Source organism: Myodes glareolus, chromosome 23, assembly GCF_982192425.1.
Source record: "Myodes glareolus chromosome 23, mMyoGla1.1, whole genome shotgun sequence".
NCBI classification, from domain to species: domain Eukaryota; kingdom Metazoa; phylum Chordata; class Mammalia; order Rodentia; family Cricetidae; genus Myodes; species Myodes glareolus.
The window spans coordinates 26,392,451-26,415,241 of NC_142048.1; the positions used below are offsets into that span (position 1 = coordinate 26,392,451).

Genomic DNA, 22,791 nt, shown 5'->3' on the forward strand with positions numbered 1-22,791 from the left:
TACGGGTCATCCTCATTGAAACCACCAAGGATACTCAGCACTCTTCCACACTGTGTTAGAGGTACTAGTCAGCGCTATAGGGAAGCAAATGCCGGAAAAGAAAGGAAGCCGTCGTTCTGGACAGACAGCACAGATGCCTGCAGTAGGAAAAATCTGAGCCAGAAAAAAAAAGGAGCAATTGATAAGTTATTGCAGATAGTAAGAGAGTCCAAGTCCAGCAAGATGAGTACCAAAGAGTGGCACCGTTTCTTCTGCTTCTCTCTACTTGAGTTCCTTTGCACGGCCACAGCCGACTGACTGAACACCTTAATGGAGGGCGGTCACATTCAGACTGTCGTTTCAGAGGGTTCTGGCTGTGGTTCCATGGTCGCTGCACTTAAGCAGCTCATCCTGGTTATGGGAGCGTGGAGGGAGGGGCTCTTCTCATGTCAGGCAGGAAGCAGAGAGCTGGGGTCAGGACAAGGTGTGCTCTTTAAGGCACTGTCTTAGGGCCTACTCCCTCCACGTAGGCTGCACCACCCCAAATTTCTAGTACTTTCCGAAACAGCACCACCAGCCAGGGGCAAAGCCTCCAGCACGAGCCCTGGGGAGGTTTCGTATTTAACCTGTAGAATGTTTTATGTACCAGCTAGAAGCAATCAGAAAGCTCCAGCACTGACATTTATACCATTACCAAGGAGAGTATCTAGTAGTAAGTTTATAGGCAGTGTAGGGAAAATGGCCAACTTTATGGTGATAAGAACAAAGTCACCTTCCAAAATACACCACAGTCACTTCAGACAGGTGAAGGCTCAAGGTGCCGTCCTGTAAAGGGCCACTCACTACATTCAGCTTTGGGTCCATCGTGCGGGCTGAGTCTCCATTATACAGAACTGCTATTCTACCACAGAAGCAACCACAAACCGTGAGTAAGGGTGCTCCCTGCCCTTCCGGAGGGCCTGGGTTCAGTTCCCAGGACCATGTAGGCAACTCCCAACTGCCTGTAATTAATCCGGGGCAGGGGCACACCTGATGCCTATGACCTTCATGGGCCTGGTCACTTGCGTGCATGTGCCCACCAATAGACATACATGCACATAAGTTAAAATTAAAATAAAATCATTAAAAGAATTAGAAATACATGGCTACGGCAGTATTGTAACAAGGCTTCACTTAGAAAAACAAATGGCAGACCATAGTTTATTGATCACTATAGCTACATGAGCGATTACCTTCCTAAAATCTACCAAACTTCCAGGCAAAATGCCTATTTTCTTTTTCATGGTTATTGAAGAAAATTCTGAAGAAGAAAACCAAGGGAGGAAATACGCCCTATGGAAGTCAGGATTTATTAAAAGAGTCAAGAGTAGCTCAACAGTGTAATGTAAATACCCATGTTTCCCAACAGTCTTAGGAGGAGACCTCTGTGAAAGGGCTGGTTGACCTGACCTCCCCGCCATCCTCTGTGTGTGTGTGTGTGTGTGTGTGTGTGTGTGTGTGTGTGTGTGTGTGTGTGTGTGTGTGTGTAGGGCGCTGCTGTGTGGGCAGGAGACTTGTCGGTCAGAGGACAGAGGGCAGGGATGCTCTGGGGATGTGAGTGGCAGCACACTTCATCAGGAGAGATTATCTTCACAGAAAAGGACGGCATACATCTCCGCTTGGCCTGTGTGCTGGCAAGAACGGCCCAGGGGCTCATGTATTTGTATGCTTAGACATCAGGGCGTAGCACTGTTTTAGAAGGATTAGAAAGATTAAGAGGTGTGTCCTTATAGGAGGAAGTATGTCACTGGGAAGGCTTTGGAGTTTCAAAAACCCAGGCCCAGTCTCTCTCTCTGCCCATGGGTCGGGATGTCGCTCCTGGTGTCCTCTGCAGCGCCATGTCTGTCTGCCATGCGCCATGCTCAGGGAACCATGCTCAGGGAGCCTCTGAAACCATAAGCTTGCCCCTAGTTATATGTGTTCTTCTCTAAGAGTTGTGCTGGTCATGGCACCTCTTCACAGCAAGAGAGCAGCGACCAAGACGGCGTGTAGAAGTCAACTCCAGATAGACCGTGAGCTCGAGCGTAGGAAAGGGAAGTCGAAGACATACACTAACAGTAAGAAGTAGGGCTGCTGCTTTCGTGTTTGGTTGTGTGTGTCCCATACACCTGTGGGTTTCTCAGAGGTGCTATGGGGCGGGGCAATGATAGTGATTATGTATGTCAGGTGCTCAGAGTGCGAGGCTCCTCCCAAGCCCTTTGGGTCAGGCAATTATCCCATAACAGTTTGAGGGGCTTTGGCAAATATAACCAATCTCTGGCTGATTACAAAGCAGAATGAAGGCACCTCTTGAAAGTTAGGGTCTCAGTGTGCTTCCTTACACGGCGTGTGTCACTGTGGCTCTTCAGAGGTCCCCGAATGAATACTGGGGACTCGAAGGCACTGGGGGAGCTCTTCTACTCTACACTGCCACACCTATGAGACCCTGGGGTTTGTCCAGTGGTTGGAAAGTGGAGGAAACATAAATCTCAGTAACCAATGAATGGAGAACCTTGAACAGTTCTTCCCGTGAAAAACAAGTCACGTGACACAAATGTTCCCTCCTGCTGCCACCAGTCTAGGTATGGACTTTCTTGTGTCCTCGGGCAGACTCACCTCTTTTTCCTTATGATAGTGCCCTATGAGCCCACCCTTCCTTGGCGACAGTTTCTGTGGGCTTTTTAAAGCTTGCTGGCCTTTCAGTCCACTCTCAGTTTTGCCTGACCCTGCCCACTCTGAGACGCAGGTATTGTCCCTCACTTACCAGTGCCAAGGTGAACGAACACAGCAGAATGATGAGAACTGATAGGTGGGGCTGTTGGTGGCCCTTGGGGGTGGGCATGACTGTGGCGGGCATGCCCATAGACCACCCTGTGCTTGGCGACTTGGGGACATACTCCAGGAGTAGCAGTCGTAAGGGTTCCTAGCATCACACACACACACACACACACACACAGCCCTCTCACTTCACTGGGAAGTGCACATAGGCACAGCAGCCTGTACATACATACACGCCCGCATGTGTGCACGCGCACACAGAGACACACACACACATAGCCCTTTCATTGCCATTTCCCTGTGATGCTGAGGATCTGTGATTTCCATCATAAAGTGCCTAACGGTGACCCTGCCGATCGCCATAGAAAATATGAATGCACCTCCTAGAGAAACAGCAGCCCCAGCAGCCGACCCTGGACCTGCCTCCCCTTGGGCTCTCAGGATCGTCCCCCATAAGCCTCCATGTTGGCGGCGGAAAGCCTCTTTTATAGCTTACAATAAAAGCCAAATGTCCATGCCCGCAGATTGTGCTTCCCCTTAGGAAGCTGAGTGAGGTGCCGAGGACTGTAAACTTAAACTCTGTGTTCCTTGTTCCATCAGGCCTGACGTGGCTGTGAGTGAATCGCTGGGCCTTGCTGCAGGCCAGGTCTTTTCATGTAAACGAAAGGCGAGTCACCTCCTTCTAGAGTCTAACGCACAGAAAGTGCCAGGGTGCGAGAGAATTTTGTTGTTGTTTATTTGTTTTAATTTCAAGTGATACATATGCTAATACTTTAGAAAGTTAGGCTACACTGAAATTTTTGCCGAATATATTAATATTCTGTTATGTCTTGTTCTTGAAAGTGCTCATTGTGTGGGGGAAGCAGAAAGTCCCATAATGGCTGTTGAGGAAAGGCAAGGCAGGCCCAGGCCTTGAGGAGACTCCCTGAGGAGGGGATGTGGCTGGTGAGCCGACTGAAGTGCAGCGTGACCAGGGCAGTCACCACTACACTCTGAGCTGTCACTTGGTGTGACCCTGGCAGCTCCCCCAGGCACTGCCCGATCTACTCCACTTCCGCAGGCCCTGGGGAGACTGGGAAGGAAGTTACCCTGGAAGAACACCAACATTTGCCCATGGAATTCCTCCTCTTAAAACGGATTTCAGGGGGAAGAAAAAATAGCCAAACCTGTCCCACATACTGAGCCTCCCTTGTCCTCAGTCACATACATGGTCTCAGTTGCCTTTAGGAAGCTAGACATGTTAAAGAGAAAACTGCAGAGATGAAGGGCTGGTAGCTCCGGGTGTGTTAGTGACCGCTCTGCTCTGTTGCTGGCTACTGCCGTCATCTCTCCTGGTACCAAAGTCATAAGTGCAGCCATACACTCATGCGGACTCAAAGTTAAAAGAGAAAGTGAGCGGCAGGCTGAGTTGTGGCTCTGGGAGTTTAATGCTTCAAGCCTGACCGCCTGCCTTTGGCTCCCCAGCACACGGGTGAAAAGCCAGGAGGAGACGCGTGTGTGCGTTGTGCTGGGGTGGAGCATTATGGGAACTCCTGCTCAGTTTTGTTACCAACTAAAAACACCCCTAATTTATTTTTCTCTTTCCAGGTTTTCCCCTTGTTTGTCTTTTTGCTGGTGTTGGGGATTATTGCTGGTTGGGTTTGTTTGTTTGTTTGTGTTATTGATGGGGTGAACTTGAGCTTTCGGCGTAGCTCAGGCTGGCCTTAAACTGATGACAATTCTCTTGCTTCAACCTTCGGAGTACTTGAATTATAGGCATGAGCTACCTCATCTGGCTTCTCATTCTTATTTACTTACACATTAATTCACTCGTCAGTTTGTTCTTGAAACACAGTCTATATACTCGAGGCTATTCTGGAGCCCTCTGTGTAGCTCAGGCTATCCCAAATTTGCAATCTTCCTAGTTAGCTTTCCAAGCCACTGTGCCTTGCTCCTTAAAATGTTTTTTAATGTTAAGTTGAAAAAAAAATGTTAACCCAATAAAACATTAACATTGTTTTTAATTGTTATAATTAATACACTCTCTACTCTTTTGTTTTTCTCATTCATTGAACTGTATCTGTTTTGTTCACAACCCTACCCTCCCTTCTAATAGACTGTAGCCTATGATGGGAATGACTCACACTGAGACAGGAGACTTACTGGTGCTGACTCAGACGCTGAGTGATTTCCGTGGGTTAGCTCATTTAAACTCTTAACCCTTTGGGGTACTTACCCCCAAAGAAACTACGGCCTAAGGACTAGACAAGCCTCTACCTCAGACTCAGAGCTAGGAAGTGCTCAAAAGGGAATTTGAAATCAGACAGTCAGCCCCAGAGTCTGCCATCTTCATCTGCTAACATAGAATATCCCTACCAAAGGCGACCATACGTATTTGCTTATTGGGTGACCAAATGAAGGAAATGGGGAAGCAGCCATTAGTGAACAATATTATTGGTCTATTTGTATTAAAATATATAAGTGTGAGAGAGTGTCTAATACAACATTAGCAGTAACACAAAATGAATTGTAGTGAAGCCTTAGGGGGCAGTGAGAACTTGGTGTTAGAAGGGGATAAGGAGTGTGAGAACGGATGGTGGTCCTTCTGTCCCTTAGTCTGCAGCAGGTCACACGGTGTGCCCCTGTGTGCGGGACTTGAAGCCCTGTACTTACATGTGCCATTGCTTAATAGGTCAGGTGCATTTAGGAAGTTCTTTAGCTGGCCGACACAGGGGAACGGGACTTGGGAGGAAAGAGATTGTGAGTGTACTTACCAAAATATTACCTAGTCAACGCTAGAAGTTTTCAGTTTTAGGTTTTTGTTGTTTGACGGTTTCATTTTTGTTGTTGTTTGTTTTGTTTTTTGTTTTTGAGAGTCCTCGGGTTTGCCAGATGTAAAATTTTTAAGCGTGGTTATTGCATCACCTAGATTAGGCAGGGCCTCCCCCTCTTGGGATGAGCCGAGCATGTGGCTGTTGTCCTCTACTGCCCAACAAAAAGCCACCCTTGGCTGCGCTTCTTGGCTTCCCAGCTGAGCCTTGCAACATGTCCCCAGGTTTCTTTCTTTTTTTAAAAAAATATTTATTTATTTATTATGTATACAGTATTCTGTCTGTGTGTATGCCTGCAGGCCAGAAGAGGGCACCAGACCCCATTACAGATGGTTGTGAGCCACCATGTGGTTGCTGGGGATTGAACTCAAGACCTTTGGAAGAGCAGGCAATGCTCTTAACACCTGAGCCATCTCTCCAGCCCCGGTCCCCAGGTTTCTAATCAAGACTCTTATCTGTTGCCGCATTGTTATTTCCTCTGCCAGGCTGAGCAGACGAAAGAAGAGCAGAAGCAAGACCTGAACGCAGAGAAACTGATGAGGCAGGCGTCCAAGGATGTGTGCCGGCTTCGAGAGCAGAGCCGGAAGGTGCCTCGGCAGGTGCAGTCCTTCAGGTAAGTGGCTTCAGGGCACCAGCTCCTCCTGTGGCATTCCCCTCCTGGGCCGTGATTGCGCAAGAATTCACTGCAGGACTAAGTGACCCTTGCCACTGTATCTGTCCCTGGTATGAATATAGTTGTACATGCGCTCCATGCTGAGGTGACACCCACTGATCCTGTCTCCCCAGCAGCCTCTGATTGTCATGAATTCATCTCATTGAGAAAGCTTCATCCAGGATACAGGATATAGAAAAATACACAAAAGCCATGGATCTTTGGGGGGATTTTGTTCACTCATTTTCTGGCCATTCCTTGGGTATCATTTTCTCTCTCTTCTTCCTTCTCTTTCTCTCTCCCTTCTTCCCTCCCTCTCTCTCTCCTCCCTCCCTCTCTCTCCCCCCACCCCGTCCCCTTAGGTACCATTCTCTCTCTCTCTCTCTCTCTCTCTCTCTCTCTCTCTCTCTCTCACACACACACACACACACACACACACACACACACACACACACCTTGCACTGTGCTGACTCCCACAGTACAGCAAGGGTACACATGCTTCCTGCTCCTACCGGGGATTCCAGTCTGAGAGGACAGAGGTCCACAGCCCCTGCAGGGCCATGCAGAGCGGTTTCATGCAATGTGGATGAATCTGGATGATGGGGAGAACTGCAGTCTGTGTAGACCAGATATGCAGGCTCTAGCAGATCAGCTCAAGGAGGGCACCGTTGGAGTTCACTGTGGAAGGATTCCACCAGGTCTTCAGGCTCTGGCTGTGGTGGCTGTGAGGAACGACACAGACAGAGCTGTCCCAGGCGAGCTTGTCAGACTCCACAGGGCCTGAACACCACACATAAGGATTTCAGTTGTGGCTTTTAGTACTGAGGAAACCAGGTCTCTGAGTACAAAAGTCACAGTGGGGATCCTGCTGGGGCAGGCCTTGGAGGCACGGAGGAGAGACTGAGGCAGAGAGCAGGGGAGAAGAGAGTGTTGTCAGTGAGGACATCCTCCCATCCTGCTTTTGCATAGCCTGGGTGAACCATGCTGTCGGCCAGCCAGGTAATTCCACCCAGTGGACACTCAGAAATCAAGCTCTATAGGGGTTAAGGGTCACACGAGGAGCATTACCACCCTCCTGGTAGAAACAGACGACAGATCCCAGAAAGTGGGGGACATGACCAGGAGAGGACACCTGCTGGACACTGCAAAAGTGAAAGGAATGCTCAAGAGCTGGACGGAGCCCAGAGTGTGGTCCTGGGGCTGAAGGACCGGGAAGGACAGACTGTTGGACACTGAGACCGAAGAGAAAAGAGAATTAGAATGTCCCCAGATCATGTGACATGGGGGCCTCAGAGACCATGCCCGTTGGTCAAGTGTAGGAGGATCACAGGAAAAGCTTTGTCTACTTGTTTTGTGTTCATCTTAGTTTTGACTTAGGTATCATATAGAGAAATCCTTACAGAGCTTCTAAGCTTGGGCCAGCAAGATGGTTCAGTGGGCAAAGGTGCTTGCGGCCAAGCCTGAGTTCAGTGCCTGCCTAGAAGCCACACGGTGGAAGGAGAGAGCCAGTTCCCATGAGTGTCCTCTGACCATATGTGTACTGTGACATGCTCACCTCACAGACTCTCCCTCCCCTTCTCTCTCTCCTTCCCTCCTCTCTTTCTCTCTCTTCCCCTCTCTCCCTCGTATGTGTGCACACGTGTGCACATACACAAATAAATGTAAAAGACAGAGAAAGAAAACCAGCTGTCTTTTTAGGTCATGGAGAGGAGCTGGGAGAGAGGCTGTTTGGGAGCAGGGAAGGAGGGACTCATGGCGGACAGGGGAGCTTTGAAGGGCAGGAGCTGGCATCAGGCACATGAGACTTCAGAACGGGGGCATGTTGACAGGTTTCCTTCCCACCCAGTCCCAAAGAAACACACAGAGGCCTGCATTAATTATAAACTGGTTGGCCTATTAGCTCAGACTTTTTTATTAACTAACTCCTATATTAACCCATAATTCTTGTCTGTTAGCCACATGGCTTAGTACTTTATCAGTGAGACCCTCTCATCTGATGACTGCAGACTGGGATAGAGCCCTTCCGGTCACCCCGCCTATACTTCCTGCCTGGGTACTAGCCAATCAGCATTTTATTAAACCAATACAAGTGACAAATCTTTACAGGGTCCAAGACCATTGTCCCACAGTAGGGGCAGGAGGCTGAGGTGCTGAAGGTCCTATATGTACAGGTAAAGGACTGAGCTTTCCCGCCCACTGTGCCAGACAGCCACCGTGGCTGTTTGCCGGAAGTGCTACTGCTTGGTTTTGTAGCTACGGAGCGGTGGCAGGAGCCCTTCCTGCCCAGCATGCTGCCGCCTTCCACAGAAAGCAGCGCTGCCAGCCATGGACAATCTTTAACATCTTCCCATTGTTAAAGTCCAAAGTAAAGAATGCATAAGCAGGGGGCTGGAGAGATGGCTCAGAGGATAAGAGCACTGGCTGCTCTTCCAGAGGTCCTGAGTTCAATTCCCAGCAACCACATGGTGGCTCAGAACCATCTGTAATGAGATCTGTCACCCTCTCTGGAGTGCAGGCATACATGAAGGCAGAATGTTGTCTACATAATAAATAAATAAATCTCTTTTTTTTAAAAAAAAAAAGTGCATAAACATTCCTGATTCCCATCAGAAACCCCCCTGTCCTGGTATGATGGCACATGCCCAACAGGTCAAAGGCAGAGGCAGGCAGATCTCTATGAGTTCAGGGCAGCCAGGGCAGCTGGGGCTACACAGCTCTCTTGTGGGGGAGGGGGATCAACCCGTTGATACCACAAATGAACATGTTAGACCAAGGAAGACACACCGTGTGGGGACTGTGACATCTGTGATAGCTGAGTGTGCTGCCTGCTGCCTAGGGCAATGAGAGATGAAGGATCAGCAGCAGGTGGGTACAGGGTGTCGCTCAGGCCAGTCAGCAAGGAAAGCAGGCGCTGTACCTGACTGTGGAGTTAAATCCTCACAGGGTTCAGAAGGGTCCCGTGGCCTCCCAGGAATCATGGCGACAGTCTCTGGCCTTTTTAACATCTTTACCTGTCTTTTAGGGAATTAGCCAATCTTAAAGGAAGCTGTATCATAAGATAACTCTGTCCAGTGTCCGCTTTTCACTCGTTTCTTTCTCCATTGGTACCGGTTCTTGTGTGTTGGGAGCGGCACCTTAGTCCTTCCTCCCAGCTGCCAAGCACGGCTATGTGTGTGAAAAGATAAGCTGCCATCACTGTTGGTCACCGTACGGTCCTGAAATCTTACTTTCCCTATCGTTCTCCTAACATGAATACCATCCTGTCAGTCTCCCCTTGGCACGCAGGGTGATTTCCTCCTAAGGTCGTCAAGTGGGGGCTGGGAAGATGGCTCCGTGAATGACACTTGCTCTTTGGCATGGAGGCCTGAGATAGGTCCCCCTGCCACCCGCCTACGAAAGTGAGATGGCCCGTAACTGCTGCTGCAGGCGCTGAGACAGGAGGAGTCCTGGAGCTTGCTGGCTAGCCAATCTCACTGAATCAGCAAGCTCCAAGTTCAGTAAGAGAGCCTGTCTCAAACACAGAGGTGAAGGGCTGACAAGGTGGCTCAGCCGGTAAGCATACCTGTCTCCAAGGCAGGCTACACGAGTTTGATCCCTAGGACCGACATAATAGAAGGAGGTAACCAACTCCAGCTTCTACACTTGTGCTGTGGTGTGTGTGTGTGTGCACACGCACGCTCGCGCACACACACACACACGCACACACCACGTAAATAAAAGTAATGAACAAATTAAAATTATAATAATGTGGAGAGCAATTGAGGAAAACATGAACAGTGCCTCGTGTGTCTCTTCCAGTGTCCCTGCCTTCCTTCACATGAGTTTGTTCTGACTTCCTGGCATCGCAAATTCTGTATGGACTCTGGGAATTTCAGTTCAGCATTTTGACCCTTTCGAAGCTTCTCCTACCTTAGAAATATCCGAACACAGCCCCACACCCCTGGTGGATTACAGATGCTCTTCAGCTGGGAACCCTCGGGGAACACAGTGGCTTAGTGTGTAGGGGACTTAGAGCCAGAGGGACTGAATGTGCCACCCACCTTTAAAGCAATGAAGATGCAGCCTTGGACGATGGCTCGGTGGGAAGAGGCACTTGTCACCACGCTTGGTGGTCTGAGTTCAACCCCCAGGGCCCACGGAGAAGGAGGGGACCGACTCCCACAAGTTGTAGGAGTTTCCTCTGACCTCACACCAACATCATGGTATTGCAACCTCTTACACAAACACCAAATAAAAATAGCTATAAACAATGATCAAAAATGAAGCCTCTCGTGATTTTAAGTGCAGTTTCTGGGATTGTGGAGACAGCCTTGGGGCTCTCAGAATTCCCAGGATGATGCTGAGTGGTTCTCTCCCTCTCTCCCTCTAGGGAGAAGATAGCCTACTTCACACGAGCGAAGATAAGCATTCCGTCCCTGCCGGCCGACGACGTGTGACCCCGTGGCTTGACGTTACTTCCCACCTGCTCTCTTTCCCAGGGAGGGTCGGAGACTGAACGTTTGCTGTTGATCGTTTTTATTTTTTGTTGGGGGGCGGGGCTTTTGATGCCTGTAACCTAACTGTCAACTCTTGAAGAACTTCAGTTTCCCACAGTTTCATCAGGTTAATCTGTAAACTCCTTTGAATGTAACTCTTACGTGCTTTGCGAAGGAAAAAGAATTCACAGGACTGAAACGGGGTGATCTGATCCCCACGTGTGGCGCAGTGTGTGTGCGCGACCCCTGGGTTTCACTGTGCAAAGTGGAACAGAGGCTGCAGGTGCCCAGCGTCTGCCTGCTGAGCCCACTGCGGGAGGCAGCCCCGCAGGAACCCGGGAAGCTGCAGCAAACCAGAGTCCTGAGCTAGAAAGCCACACTTCCCCACTGAAGGTGCTCGCAAGCAAGCATCGCCCTGAGTCCACCCGAAACAGGCGTGTCCCTTCCGTCAGCTGGGTCTGGCCCTCCTAAACCTGTCTGGAGAAAACAAAACATGTGAAATGCTGAATCCAAGAACATGAAAAGTCAAGGTATAGGCCTACTGTAGAGAGCTGTGGTTGGAACGAAAGGGAAGGGGGCACCAGTTCCCAAAAACACACTGAGGAAACGCAACTAATGCTTATGTAGCCTCTGCTTTTAACGCTATCTGAGCCTGCAGGGCTGTCTTTCTGGCCCTACGGATAAAGGCAATGCCACAGAGAAGCGGGAGGTGACCCTGGGCTCTGGTGACAGTGTAGGCAGCGCGGAGGGGACACACCCACAGGTGAGGCCCAAGATGGCAGCGCATGGGGTGCTGCGGGGACATTAGGTGAAATCGGAGGACAGGGCGCATCTTAATGAGATCAAGCTGGCCGGAGAGAACAGTTAGCCCACAGGTTTCCGGGCTTACCAGGAACTCTTTTGCGCTGTCATCCGTAGGGGATTCTCAGTGATTCATAGCAGTCGGACGTGAAAACACAGGGTATGCTTGAGGGTGCTGAGAGCGTGGACTGGGTCACTTAAACATACATATTTGGGAAACAAACTTGAGATAGAAATTGGTCAAAGTGTCCTATTCTCCAGGTAGGTTTTAACTTACCAGAATAGGGCACTTCTTTTTAAAAAGAAGAACAAAAGAAAAGAAAAAAAGAAAGGGAGAGGAAAGAAAAAGACTCAGCATAAAAGTGTTGAAATACATAGTTTTTAGGTAATTTAAACCATACTTACGTAGTCTGTCATACTGGAAGAAGCCGTGTTTTGGTGAGCCATCTTATATAGCAAGCTAAATTATTTTTATTTTTTTAATGCAAAATAATTTTATAGGAATTTTAAAAAGAAAGTTAGGCAAGAAAACTCTGTTTTAAAAAGAGTTATGTTCTGCTGGAATCCCCATTAGTAAGAAAATTTTTATTTTCCTGAATCTATGCAGATTTTAGAAAGTTCATTCTATCAGAATCAAAATGTATCCTCGGCCAGAACTTGAGTTGTCAGTTACCGCACTGAAAACTCCAGCCGTGTCTCCCCTAAGTGTCCCACAGCTTACTCCCAGCTTCTTAGAGGATGTAACTGGACGTGACAGCCCTTGGAGCAAAAAACAGCCTGGTGGCAGACTGAGCCCCGTTTGCCCTGCAGGTGACTGGAGGAAGCTGGAGTGCCCCCCTCCCCGCCCCGTCCAGGTCAACTGTGACCAGCAGAGGTTTATTTAATGCAGTGCTAAATAAAGGTCAGCTGTCTTCAGCAACAGGGTTTGGCCCACGGACATGTCCGTAGAATTTTGTGTAGTTGTACCGTACGATTTTATTTTCATTTATTTATTTACGGTCTTATTTATGTTGTTTAATATATAGTTCGGTTCTGGCCATCTTAAATGTTGGGCTTACAAGAGGCTATATTGGAGTATTACAGCTTTATGATCTTCATCAGTTTTATTGCTAACTTTTTGTAATACACGAAGTCTCAGATGAGTACTAAAGAATAAAGTGTGTCTCAGGCTGGTAGCTCACAGTTGTGACTGGGGGGCTTTGGTTGGATTTTACAAAACATGCTCATTTCTAATATGACAGAGAAGCTCATTCCAGTAGAACCCTTTCCCCACATTCAAGTCAGCAATAGTGTTGTGGATTACACGCAGCTTGACATAGGCTGCCACATTTGTATTAACCCACAATTCAAAATCATCTTACTAACTCAATCACAAAACCATATGGACAAATAAAAATTTTAATGTTATTAAAAATATTTTTAAAGGTAGAATTTATTCTGGACAGGATAAAAAGAATTTAATATTTAGCTCTCAAGTTTGGATTATCAGTATATTATTACAGCTCTATATATCAGACTTTTAAGTGTTACCGATACAAAAAGAGTATTACTTGCCAAATGAACAAAGTTTAGCTGAGTCTCTGTAGGATACAAATTAAATACTTTTTAAAAGTATTTTTTGCGATGAATTTATATTATATTAACTATGAGAAGCTCAGGACTGAACGAAATGTTTAATCAGGTTGAATCCTGCATATGCTTCTGTCCTCATCTGTGCTATGTGTAAAAGTGTTCAAATTCATCACACGGACTGTCTTCCCCTGCTGCACTTTCCATGTGTTTATGGAAACACATCCAGTACTTTTTTAAAAAAACAAGGATACATATTTCCTAATACTGTATTTTAGTGTTGCTTATTGTTCAGCTAATTTCCCTGATGGCACAAATACAAGAATCTACTTGAACCATGTACCAAGCAAATATAAAATGTTCCATGAAGAATTCCTCAGGCCAAAAATTTGTCATGAGCAGTTCTTGATTAGACTGTAGATCTCAAGGATAAATGAGATGGGATATTCTCACTCCTCCAGGGAAACAAGGGCTGATACGTCTGTGGGCCCCGGCTACACTATCAGAGCTGGCTGTGTTCTTCCAAAGGAGGCCGCCGTCCCAGGAGGCACTGTGCCCACCCACACACGCCAGTCCCGACCTCTGCCACAGAGCCAAAGCAGGCAGGACATTCCACCCCACCACACAGGGACAGGAGGTGCACTTTGGTGTGGCAAATTCTACCTGAGTTCCCAGAATCCATGAGAACTGCTCTGTTCAGAGACAGGCATGGATGTTTCTGATGTGGAAAGAACTCTCTAGAGAGAGGTCTCTGAAAAGGAGGCGTTCCATTGAGTCCTTTAAGGACCAAGCAAGTGTTTTGTTTTTGTTGTTGCTTTTACTGTCCTCGGTTGTCATGTATTTTAAATAGGTATCCACTGAGATCTTAGTTTCATACGTTACTTTAGATACCCGAAAGTACATGGTCAACATCACATCTGTTTCCCACATGACTCCTCTCAACGTGAAGGATCCTTTCAGAGCCACAAAAGCGCTCATAATGATGTTTAGTTTACTCATTCCTTGTGTGTGTGCAATCAGAGCCTATTTTAAAGGTTGACAAAGTTCTCAAGCTCACTAATGACTAATGAAAGGTCCTGATTCATCTGGCTCCAAAGAGAAAATACGCAATTGTAGAAAGAAATTGTATTTGATAAAGTTAATAGTCACAGAAAGGAAGTACGCATTTCAGAAACTCAAAATCACACTGAGTAGGGGTGATTTTAGCAGGAGATCCTACCAAGTCCGGCTGGAGCGAGCGCCTGCTGAAGAGCAGAAAGGCCACACTGATCCCTCTGGCTTAGATTTCTGGGCTGGCGTGTTTCAGCTCCAGCTGCTGACAGTGGTCTTGCAATCCTGCCACTGCATAGCGACCCGAGGCGGGGGCAGCCGGGCTCCAGCAGGCTGCACAGTGGAGCAGGCACCCTCCGAGCACCAGGCAGAAGCCAGCAAACCACCCGAGGAAAAGGGCCTCCCCAAACTCCCACCTGGGCATAATCTCAGGCAGGGTCTCATCCCAGAACTCCTGAACCGTCACGTGGGCCACCCAGGAGACAGGAACCAGGACCATCACGCCTGAAGTCCAGAGCAGGAGCCCTCCCAGGATGAGCAGTCGCCTCTTCAGACCCTTCTGGCTCTCTCCGAGCCTCCAGCAGTCCAGGCCGCAGCCAGAGCCCAGCAGTCCCAGCAGCCCCAGCCCATTCGACAGAGACATCAGGATCCTGGAGATCTGGAGTTCAGCTGGCAAGGCCAGGAAGGAGTCAAAGTCCTTGCATTCCCTCCCCACTTCCTCCTGGATGACACAGGTTTTCCAGAGCCCCATGGTCCAGTTTTCCATCTCATTCAGTTCCAGGTTGAGGTTCTTCCAGTGGGGCAAGTAGTTTGTAAGGCAGGCTAAAACCCATCCCAGCAGGGCTAGCACAAGTGCAGCCGACTGCGTGGCTTTCCGGAAAACCAAGCCCATCAGAACGTCCCGCGAGCCTGAGCCAGCCCGACTCCTGCCCCGCGCTTGCTGTAAAAAAGTGTGACACTTGGCTCTTGCAGAGCTTAGACATAGTTTTGCATTGTGTGTATAGGAGGACGCTTGCCAGGTCTACTATTGTTCGAGTCCATGCTGAAAAGATTTCAGAAGAGGAAAGGGAAACGCTGCTATGAACCAGTAATACTAAGGTGTGGCCTGGGGCCGTGTTTGTGTCCTGTGGGCTGAAGTTTGTGCAGAGCACTTTGTCAGGGAGCCTCTGAGGTCAAGTTGTGCTAATCCTTTCATTGTGAAGGTTTACCTGACTTTCACATTCCCAGCGCTCCTAACAAGTCGGAGAATTAAGTCTAAATGTAAAAAACGCTTAATTGAAGGTTCGGGTTCAACTCCTCCTGCTTTGAACTGTGCTAATTACACCTGTCAGATTTTCATCTGTTAGGGTTTCTGTGCATGTGTTATGATAATACTGGGTGTTACCGTCTTTGCAAAAAAAAAAAAAAAAAAAAGAGGTTCAGAGAGAAGTATTTCTTAACCAAATAAATCAATCTTATCAGGAATCCCTCTAGACTTTAAATCAGGCCTGTTTTGAAAATTCTTTGGCTACACACAGTGCAGAACACAGGAAACAACGCTGCACCGAATGCCGGCTTCCACTCATCTGCCCGCCTTTGTGTTAAGTCACATGCACGAGCCATAAATAGCTGGCGGCCTTCGAGAATTTGGAGGGATTTTCTTCTTTTTGTTTTTTTGCTTCTTCTTTGCTGAAATTAACTTTTTAGGCTGTAGGGAAGAGAAGCAACAGGGCCTTTGGGTCAAAGTCAACATGGCTGCTCCCCATTTCACCCTATCTCCCCATGTCTGTCATCTGAAACGGAACACACAAGTTTTCATTCTGACAAATGAACTGAGAGAATCTAGATAGCAAGAAAAAAATCCTGCTGGAAATGTTTTTTTTTTTTTTCCTTTTTAAACTCGGAGCTTTTGAATAAAGAGATGAGGACTGAAATTGGCTACCACGTAAAAATAGTAAAAGCCCAGTGTTCTGGAGGTCCAACGAAACATCCGGGAACTCCAGCTTCCTAAAGTCCTCAGAGTTCAGCAGGCTCCTGGGAACATCTAAGCAAGAGTAGAATCACCGTGGAGGTGGCATTTGGCGACTGACTTAGCCCATGGCTCTGCTAATAAACAGGACTGCGGAATGTTAGTCCTTTCTTTAGGAAGGAAAAAGAAATTGTGTTTTCCATGTGCAAACAGCAACACAGCTTACCCACAAACGAATACATCCTAGCACTGGACGTCTGACTGTATCGGGCACACACTGGAAAGCACACACTGCTTTAAATAACCAAATCAATGACATTTTTCCTCCACACATAGCTACACAATGTTTGTCATCATGATCTCCTTATAGATAAACTTCCTTTCATTCTTCAGACTCGAGAGGCAAACCTCTAGTATAGTCCAAAAAAGAAAAGTTAGTGAATTTATTTTAAAAAAAAAAAGTGAGCAGAACAACTAAGTTACATAACAGAGACATTTTTGTCATCGGTGACAAAGGACATGGCTAGGCCCCGCTGGTGGCTCACACTTGAGGCTGTGCAGTTCCGTTTTCCAGGTATGAACCGTGGTCTTGCAATCCTGCCACTGCATAGTGACCTGAGGCGGGGGCAGCCGGGCTCCAGCAGGCTGCACAGTGAAGCAGGCACCCTCCGAGCACCAGGCAGAAGCCAGCAAACCACCCGAGGAAAAGGGCCTCCCCAAACTCCCACCTGGGCATAATCTCAGGCAGGGTCTCATCCCAGAACTCCTGAACCGTCACGTGGGCCACCCAGGAGACAGGAACCAGGACCATCACGCCTGAAGTCCAGAGCAGGAGCCCTCCCAGGATGAGCAGTCGCCTCTTCAGACCCTTCTGGCTCTCTCCGAGCCTCCAGCAGTCCAGGCCGCAGCCAGAGCCCAGCAGTCCCAGCAGCCCCAGCCCATTCGACAGAGACATCAGGATCCTGGAGATCTGGAGTTCAGCTGGCAAGGCCAGGAAGGAGTCAAAGTCCTTGCATTCCCTCCCTACTTCCTCCTGGATGACACAGGCTTTCCAGAGCCCCATGGTCCAGTTTTCCATCTCGTTCAGTTCCAGGTTGAGGTTCTTCCAGTGGGGCAGATACGTTGTAATAATGGCTAGGACCCATCCTAGTAGTGCGAGCAGAAGCCCTACAGATTGCACGGCCGTTCTGAAGATGAAAGCCATTGGGGCAGATGGTGCAGCTCGGCCACTCTATAGAATCTGCTACCCTTGGTGGTTGGCAGTGGTGTGATGCTCTTGATCCTCTGCCACCCGGAATGTAAGCTTTGGTCGTTCACTCTCTGGGTGCTCTGAAATGCGTTTCTGTTCCTCTTGAATCTAGTGTTTCATGTAAAGGGTAAAGGAATCTGTTAAAAACTATGAGTTAGGCTTTCTGATAAGGATTTGATCTGCTACTTTCCAATTTGCTTGGTAAAATTCTATCCCCAACGCTTGACGGGTATAAGTCTGAAAATGAACAAAGAGGCCTCTGTGACCCCTCACCCTAACGTACAACGGAAATCTTTGTGCTTCAGTATGGATTAATTAGATTTTAAGTGGTGATAAAGGGTCAGCTCTTTCTGCAACAGGACCTCATTGTAGCGGCTGCAGCTGAGATTTCAGGGATGCAGCAAAACAAGGCCTTGTAAAGAAAGGTAGACTGTTTTCCTATAATCTATTCTCCTCAGCGTTCCTTAACCTACACAGGCCCGTGTTCCTGAGTGTCCCGGCGATTCCCTCAGGACTTGGCAGGAAGATTTCCTCGGATTCCTTTGAAAGTCAGAGCCTGGTTCACCACATTAATTAAAATGAAAAGGACCTGGGTTGATGCCCAGAGAAACTCAGAGAGGAAAGGGGCATTATGGGAAACTCCAGCTCTTCTTTACTCTTTGGTCCATCCTCGTCCGTCCGTTAGGCGCTGGGTAAAGTCTGTTGTCTCCCGGCGCTCTTTATCGCCCAGAGCTGAGCAGCGTCCCTTCCTCTTTCAATTGCAAAGGCAGAGGAGCAGAAGTCTGCTATGAGAATGATAGCCAAGACGGGGCAGACCTTTGAGGCTTTATCTCGTTGTTTTGGTTCAGGCCACACCTTGCAAGCATACCTCAGGCAAGCATGACCCCTCAAAGAACACTGGGTCCCAGGCCAGCACAAAAGGCCGCATGCCCCAGATTCCCGGCGCTGTTGCACGTCTGGCAGGGCCCCTCTCTCAGAGCCGCCGCCTGAATGAGTGTAACTCAGAGAAGGAAGACCACTGTGCTTCGTGGAGCAGAAAGCAAGGCCAGTTCAGAACCAGAGAAAGCCATTCATGACACAGACACAGGCTCCGAAACCCCGGAGCCTTACAGTTTGAGGGAATGCTGTTCTATTTTTTTTTTCTTTTTTTGCATTCAGCTAATTTTTTAAGGCCACCAGACTGAAGGTGTAGCTCAATGGCAGAGTCCTTTATTAAAAGCAGAGGGCACTGGGTTTCATTTCCAGCACTTCAAAATTAGGTTTGCCAACACAGGACTTTTTTTTTTCTTTTTTCACTGCTAAGCTCAGTCCCAGGGCAAAACATACACTAGGCAAGCACACTACCATTAAGTTAGCCCAACCACTAGTTACCTTCTCTGTGCAGATTTTCAGAAAACCTTAGACTAGGTCGGCGTCCTCAGTATGATGAAGCAAGCCCTGAGTTTGGACACAGAGACACATGATCCAGAAAGGGCTGGCACTGGGCCTCGGGCCTGTCAAGCGATGGATGAGATGGAGCTCAAACTTCCTTTGCGGAAACTGGCAGGTTGGTGGTGGTCCTAGCAGCAACCACTGATGGGGAGAATATCACATGGAAACATCCTTTCTAAAAGCGTAGTGAGAACAGGCCGTTTTGTGAGATAGTGAATTCTCTGTCCCAGATGGGTTTTACACCAAGGATGCCCTGCCTCAGGAAGGCTCCGCTAGGAGGTCAGCTGGACCTGTATGGTCTCTCTGCACCTTCCACACTCACTTCTTACAGCTTTGAAAGCAGTGTTTGATGAGTGTGATCTGGCCTAGAATTAAGTCCCTAAAAGGCAACCAAGAAGAGCCGCGCCGTCCCACCATGGCCCAGTGGGATCCTCATTTGAGTGGGAAAAGATCCTTGGCAAACAACTAAATCAGGGGCCAGAGAAAATGAAGAGTTTTGAAGCAGGTCACGTGGCTCAGTGGGGAAAGGCCCCTGCTCCCAGGTCCCACATGGTGGAAGGAGAGAACCAACTCCCGGAAGTCATCCTCTGTTCACCACAAGTACACAGTGGTGTGTACACACATGCACACACATTTAATATATATGCAGTGGTGGGTCCACTCCACACACATGCACACACATGCAAATAAACAAATACATTTTTATTGTTTCACATTTATTTTATCTTATTTTTATGCATATGGGTGTTTTGCCTACGTGTGTGTCTGTGCACCACATATGTGAGGCCAGAAGAAGGTGTTGGATCCCTTGGAGCTGGAGTTGCAGATGGTTGTGAGCCACCATGAGGGTATTGGGAGATCAAACCTGGGTCCTGGGTCCTCTAGAAGAACAGTCACTGAACCTTCTCTCCAGGTCCTAAAAAAATAAATGAAATAAAATAAAAATTAAGAGCTGGGGCCTTAAAGGCAGATACCTGAACCACAAGGCAGAAAAGTTTGCTCCAGAAAGTAACCAGCTAGTAGATGGAAACCCCAGATACAGATCTAGGAGGCCCCCACCTCTAGAGTATGTATGGAGGGGACACGCAGGCAGGGGACAGATGTTTTTACCCACCCACTATTCTGTGTGTGTTCATTCTGTCTCAGGGGAGAGACAGACAGAGACAGAGAATGACAGAGACAGAGATAGAGAGACAGACCCAGAGACAGAGAGACAGACCCAGAGACAGAGAGACAGACAGAGACAGAGACAGAGAACGACAAACCCAGAGACACAGGAGACACAAAGGTCATGAAGTCACCTTGCACTTAAAGAGAACCTGAGCCCCCATCCCAGTAGACCAGGGCCTGTCACAGGTTTAGCACTGAGAATCACAGATCAGGACAAAGCATTTGGTCCAGGGCATAGATAAACACACTGTAGCAAACCATCCCAACACATTCGTATTTCAGACAATCGTCTCTGTGTATTTTGTGAGTCTGACATTTGCGTGACACTTGAAGACACAAAGGTGCTGAAAGAGGCTGGGCATGGTGGCACACACCTTTGATCCCATGGCTTGCTAGACAGATCCAGGCTGAGTTCAGTGAGTCCCAGGACAGCCTGGTCTATGCAGTGAATTCCAGATCAGTCAAGGCTACATAACATCTCAGAAAAAAAGAAAGTTGAAAGATTGTGATGCTCATGCCTGACATAGGTCGGTATGTTAAAATATAAGAAAATGCTAGGGACAAGTCTGAAAGAGTGAGGGAGCATTTGGTGGAGCAGCCGGCAATCCCAGCACTGCTAAGGCAGAAGGAGAAGGAGCCAGTTTGGGTCCACATAGTAAGTGCCTGGCCAAAAAAAAAAAAAAAAAAGAGGAAAAATTATTTTGACTTAGGACTTAGTTCTAATCTCTTGGCCCATTACTCTGGGGCCTGCAGTGAAGCAGCGCCTTGTAGTGAGAGCAGCTGGAACTCAGAAGAGCAAGGCTGCCCTGGAAACGAGAGGCTGCAGTGGGCAGCAGAGTGTTTAACACCAAGTGCCAGGATTTCAATACGAAGATAATAAAGATAATTAAGAACCTGGGAAGGCTATAAGCAAGCATGTGGTGTGATCACATCTGCATTTTATAAATCAATTGATGGATCCCAGAGCCCCTCTTTGTATCACCTGAGATCCAAAAGCCACACCCAAACTGTCTACAGACAAACAGTGGCCAGACTGATGCTCAAAGAGCCTGGGGGGGTGGGGCGGCTCTGTGCTCTCATTCCTACAGCCGGCAGCAGAGGTCCTTCTGCGGGAACAGGGGCACTGGGAGAGCAAGACTACAGAGCCATGCGGCTGCAGCACAAGACAGCATCGGGGAGCTGTAGATCCTCAGGTCAAAGGGAAGATGGAACCTGCTGTTGCCAGAATAATCTTTTAAAAAAGAAATCTCTCCATGGTGGGTGAAATGCCTCAGCGAGTAAAGGCACTTGCCATGAAGCCTGGCAACCTGAGTTCGAGCCTCAGAACCCATATGGGAGAAGGAGAGATTGACTCTGCAAGCTGTTCTCTGGCCGCTACACACATGCTGTGGTATGTTCACACACATATACATACATGTAGAGACAGACAAGCAGACAGATGATAGATAAGTAGGTAAATAAACAGATGATAGATAGATAGATAGATAGATAGATAGATAGATAGATAGATAGATAGATAGACAGACAGATGATTGTAACATGAGGGGTTGTTTGTTTGTTGAGGGTTTTTGTCCTGCCCTGTTTCCCGAGCTGTTTAGTCCCAGAGTAAAATCACACAAGAGATCTCTATAAGTTATAATGCTGATTGGCCCATTAGGTCAGGCTTCTTACTGGCTAACTCTTACATCTTAATTAACCCATTATTTTGATCTATTTTAGCCATGTGGCTCAGTACCTTTTTCAGTGGGGCAGCTTACATCCTGCTGCTTTGGTGGTCTGGGCAGGAGTGGGAGGAATCAACTTCCTCCTCCCCAGAATTCTCCTGCTCTCCTTGCATCATTTCCACTTCCTGTCTGGTTTTTCCGCCTACACCTCCTGTCTGGCCAATCAGCGTTTATTTAAAACATGATTGACAGAATACAGACAATTCTCCCGCACCAGATGATAAGTAGGTAAATTAAACAGATTATAGATAGGTAGACAGATGATAGATAGGTAGGTAAAAATAGATTATAGATAGATAGATAGATAGATAGATAGATAGATAGATAGATAGATAGATAGACAGATAGATAATTGATAAGATGAGAGATATACATACATACATACATACATACATAGGTAGGGAGATGATATGCAGGTAGGTAGATAAATAGATTATAGGTAAGTAGGTAGATAAACAGGCAGATGGACAGATATAAAAATGAAAAACAATTAAAATAATCCCTCCAGCTCTAGAGACCAAGCCTACCATTCCATGGTGTGTGCTCCAGTACTAGCCCAGGATACAGGTCACATGTGAGTCACAAGATAAAGCCTCTGTCACAGTTGGAGACCTAGCAATAAGGATGTCCACAGAGGAGCCAGCTATGGGAAAGGCCATTTTCCGCCTCTGTGGCCAGCACCTTGGGTGTGCACACTCACCGCAGGGTCTGCCCTTTCTCCCAGTCACTTTGACATGTCAGAAAAGACAAAGGAATTCTTCCTGCCAAACACAACCCCATTTGATCAAAGAAAACCTGTAATTCCAGAGCCTGAAGCAGAACACCTGATCCCAGACATTCCAGGCCAGCCTAGTTCAGACAGCAATACCCTGTCAACAAAAAGGAAAAGGAAAAGAAAAGCTATAGTTTATTCTGTTTTTTTAATATATTTGAATCCTAGTAAACAGCCATTCTCGGCTCATTCAAAGGGTCTAGGCTCCTCGGTACCCTCTACCCTACAGTACCCACGCCTTGTGTTTTATCAAAATGTCTATGCAGTGGATGGATTTGATGGCTCCCATGGATGCTGTGCCCGATGACATACTGATGATGACACCAGTTGTCCCTGCACATCTGACAAAACCAGCTGCAGTAGGG

The 22,791-nt window shown here is 47.8% G+C and overlaps 3 protein-coding genes across 3 annotated transcripts in view; 1 reads left to right on the forward strand and 2 right to left on the reverse strand.

Moving 5' to 3' along the window:
- Positions 1-13,470, forward strand: part of Wwc2 (WW and C2 domain containing 2) — a 175,493-nt gene extending 162,023 nt beyond the window's left edge. Inside the window, exons 22-23 of the mRNA XM_085680296.2 lie at positions 6,071-6,198; positions 10,607-13,470. Coding sequence (XP_085536422.2) covers positions 6,071-6,198; positions 10,607-10,673 — 195 coding nt within the window. The 3' untranslated portion in view covers positions 10,674-13,470. The remainder of the gene's footprint in view (positions 1-6,070; positions 6,199-10,606) is intronic.
- A 722-nt stretch (positions 13,471-14,192) lies between these two features.
- Positions 14,193-15,170, reverse strand: Cldn22 (claudin 22). Its single transcript, XM_085680297.2, has one exon. It carries the CDS (start codon positions 15,022-15,024, stop codon positions 14,362-14,364), a length of 663 nt encoding a protein of 220 aa, XP_085536423.1. The 5' UTR covers positions 15,025-15,170; the 3' UTR covers positions 14,193-14,361.
- A 417-nt stretch (positions 15,171-15,587) lies between these two features.
- On the reverse strand, positions 15,588-17,453 carry LOC148118319 (claudin-22-like). Its single transcript, XM_087901124.1, has one exon. It carries the CDS (start codon positions 17,282-17,284, stop codon positions 16,622-16,624), a length of 663 nt encoding a protein of 220 aa, XP_087757250.1. The 5' UTR covers positions 17,285-17,453; the 3' UTR covers positions 15,588-16,621.
- Between the last annotated feature and the right edge of the window lie 5,338 nt (positions 17,454-22,791).

Bases quoted from the DNA above. Each gene is read 5' to 3' on its own strand.
- LOC148118319 (XM_087901124.1), bottom strand. From the start codon at position 17,284: ATGGCTTTCATCTTCAGAACGGCCGTGCAATCTGTAGGGCTTCTGCTC.
- Cldn22 (XM_085680297.2), bottom strand. From the start codon at position 15,024: ATGGGCTTGGTTTTCCGGAAAGCCACGCAGTCGGCTGCACTTGTGCTA.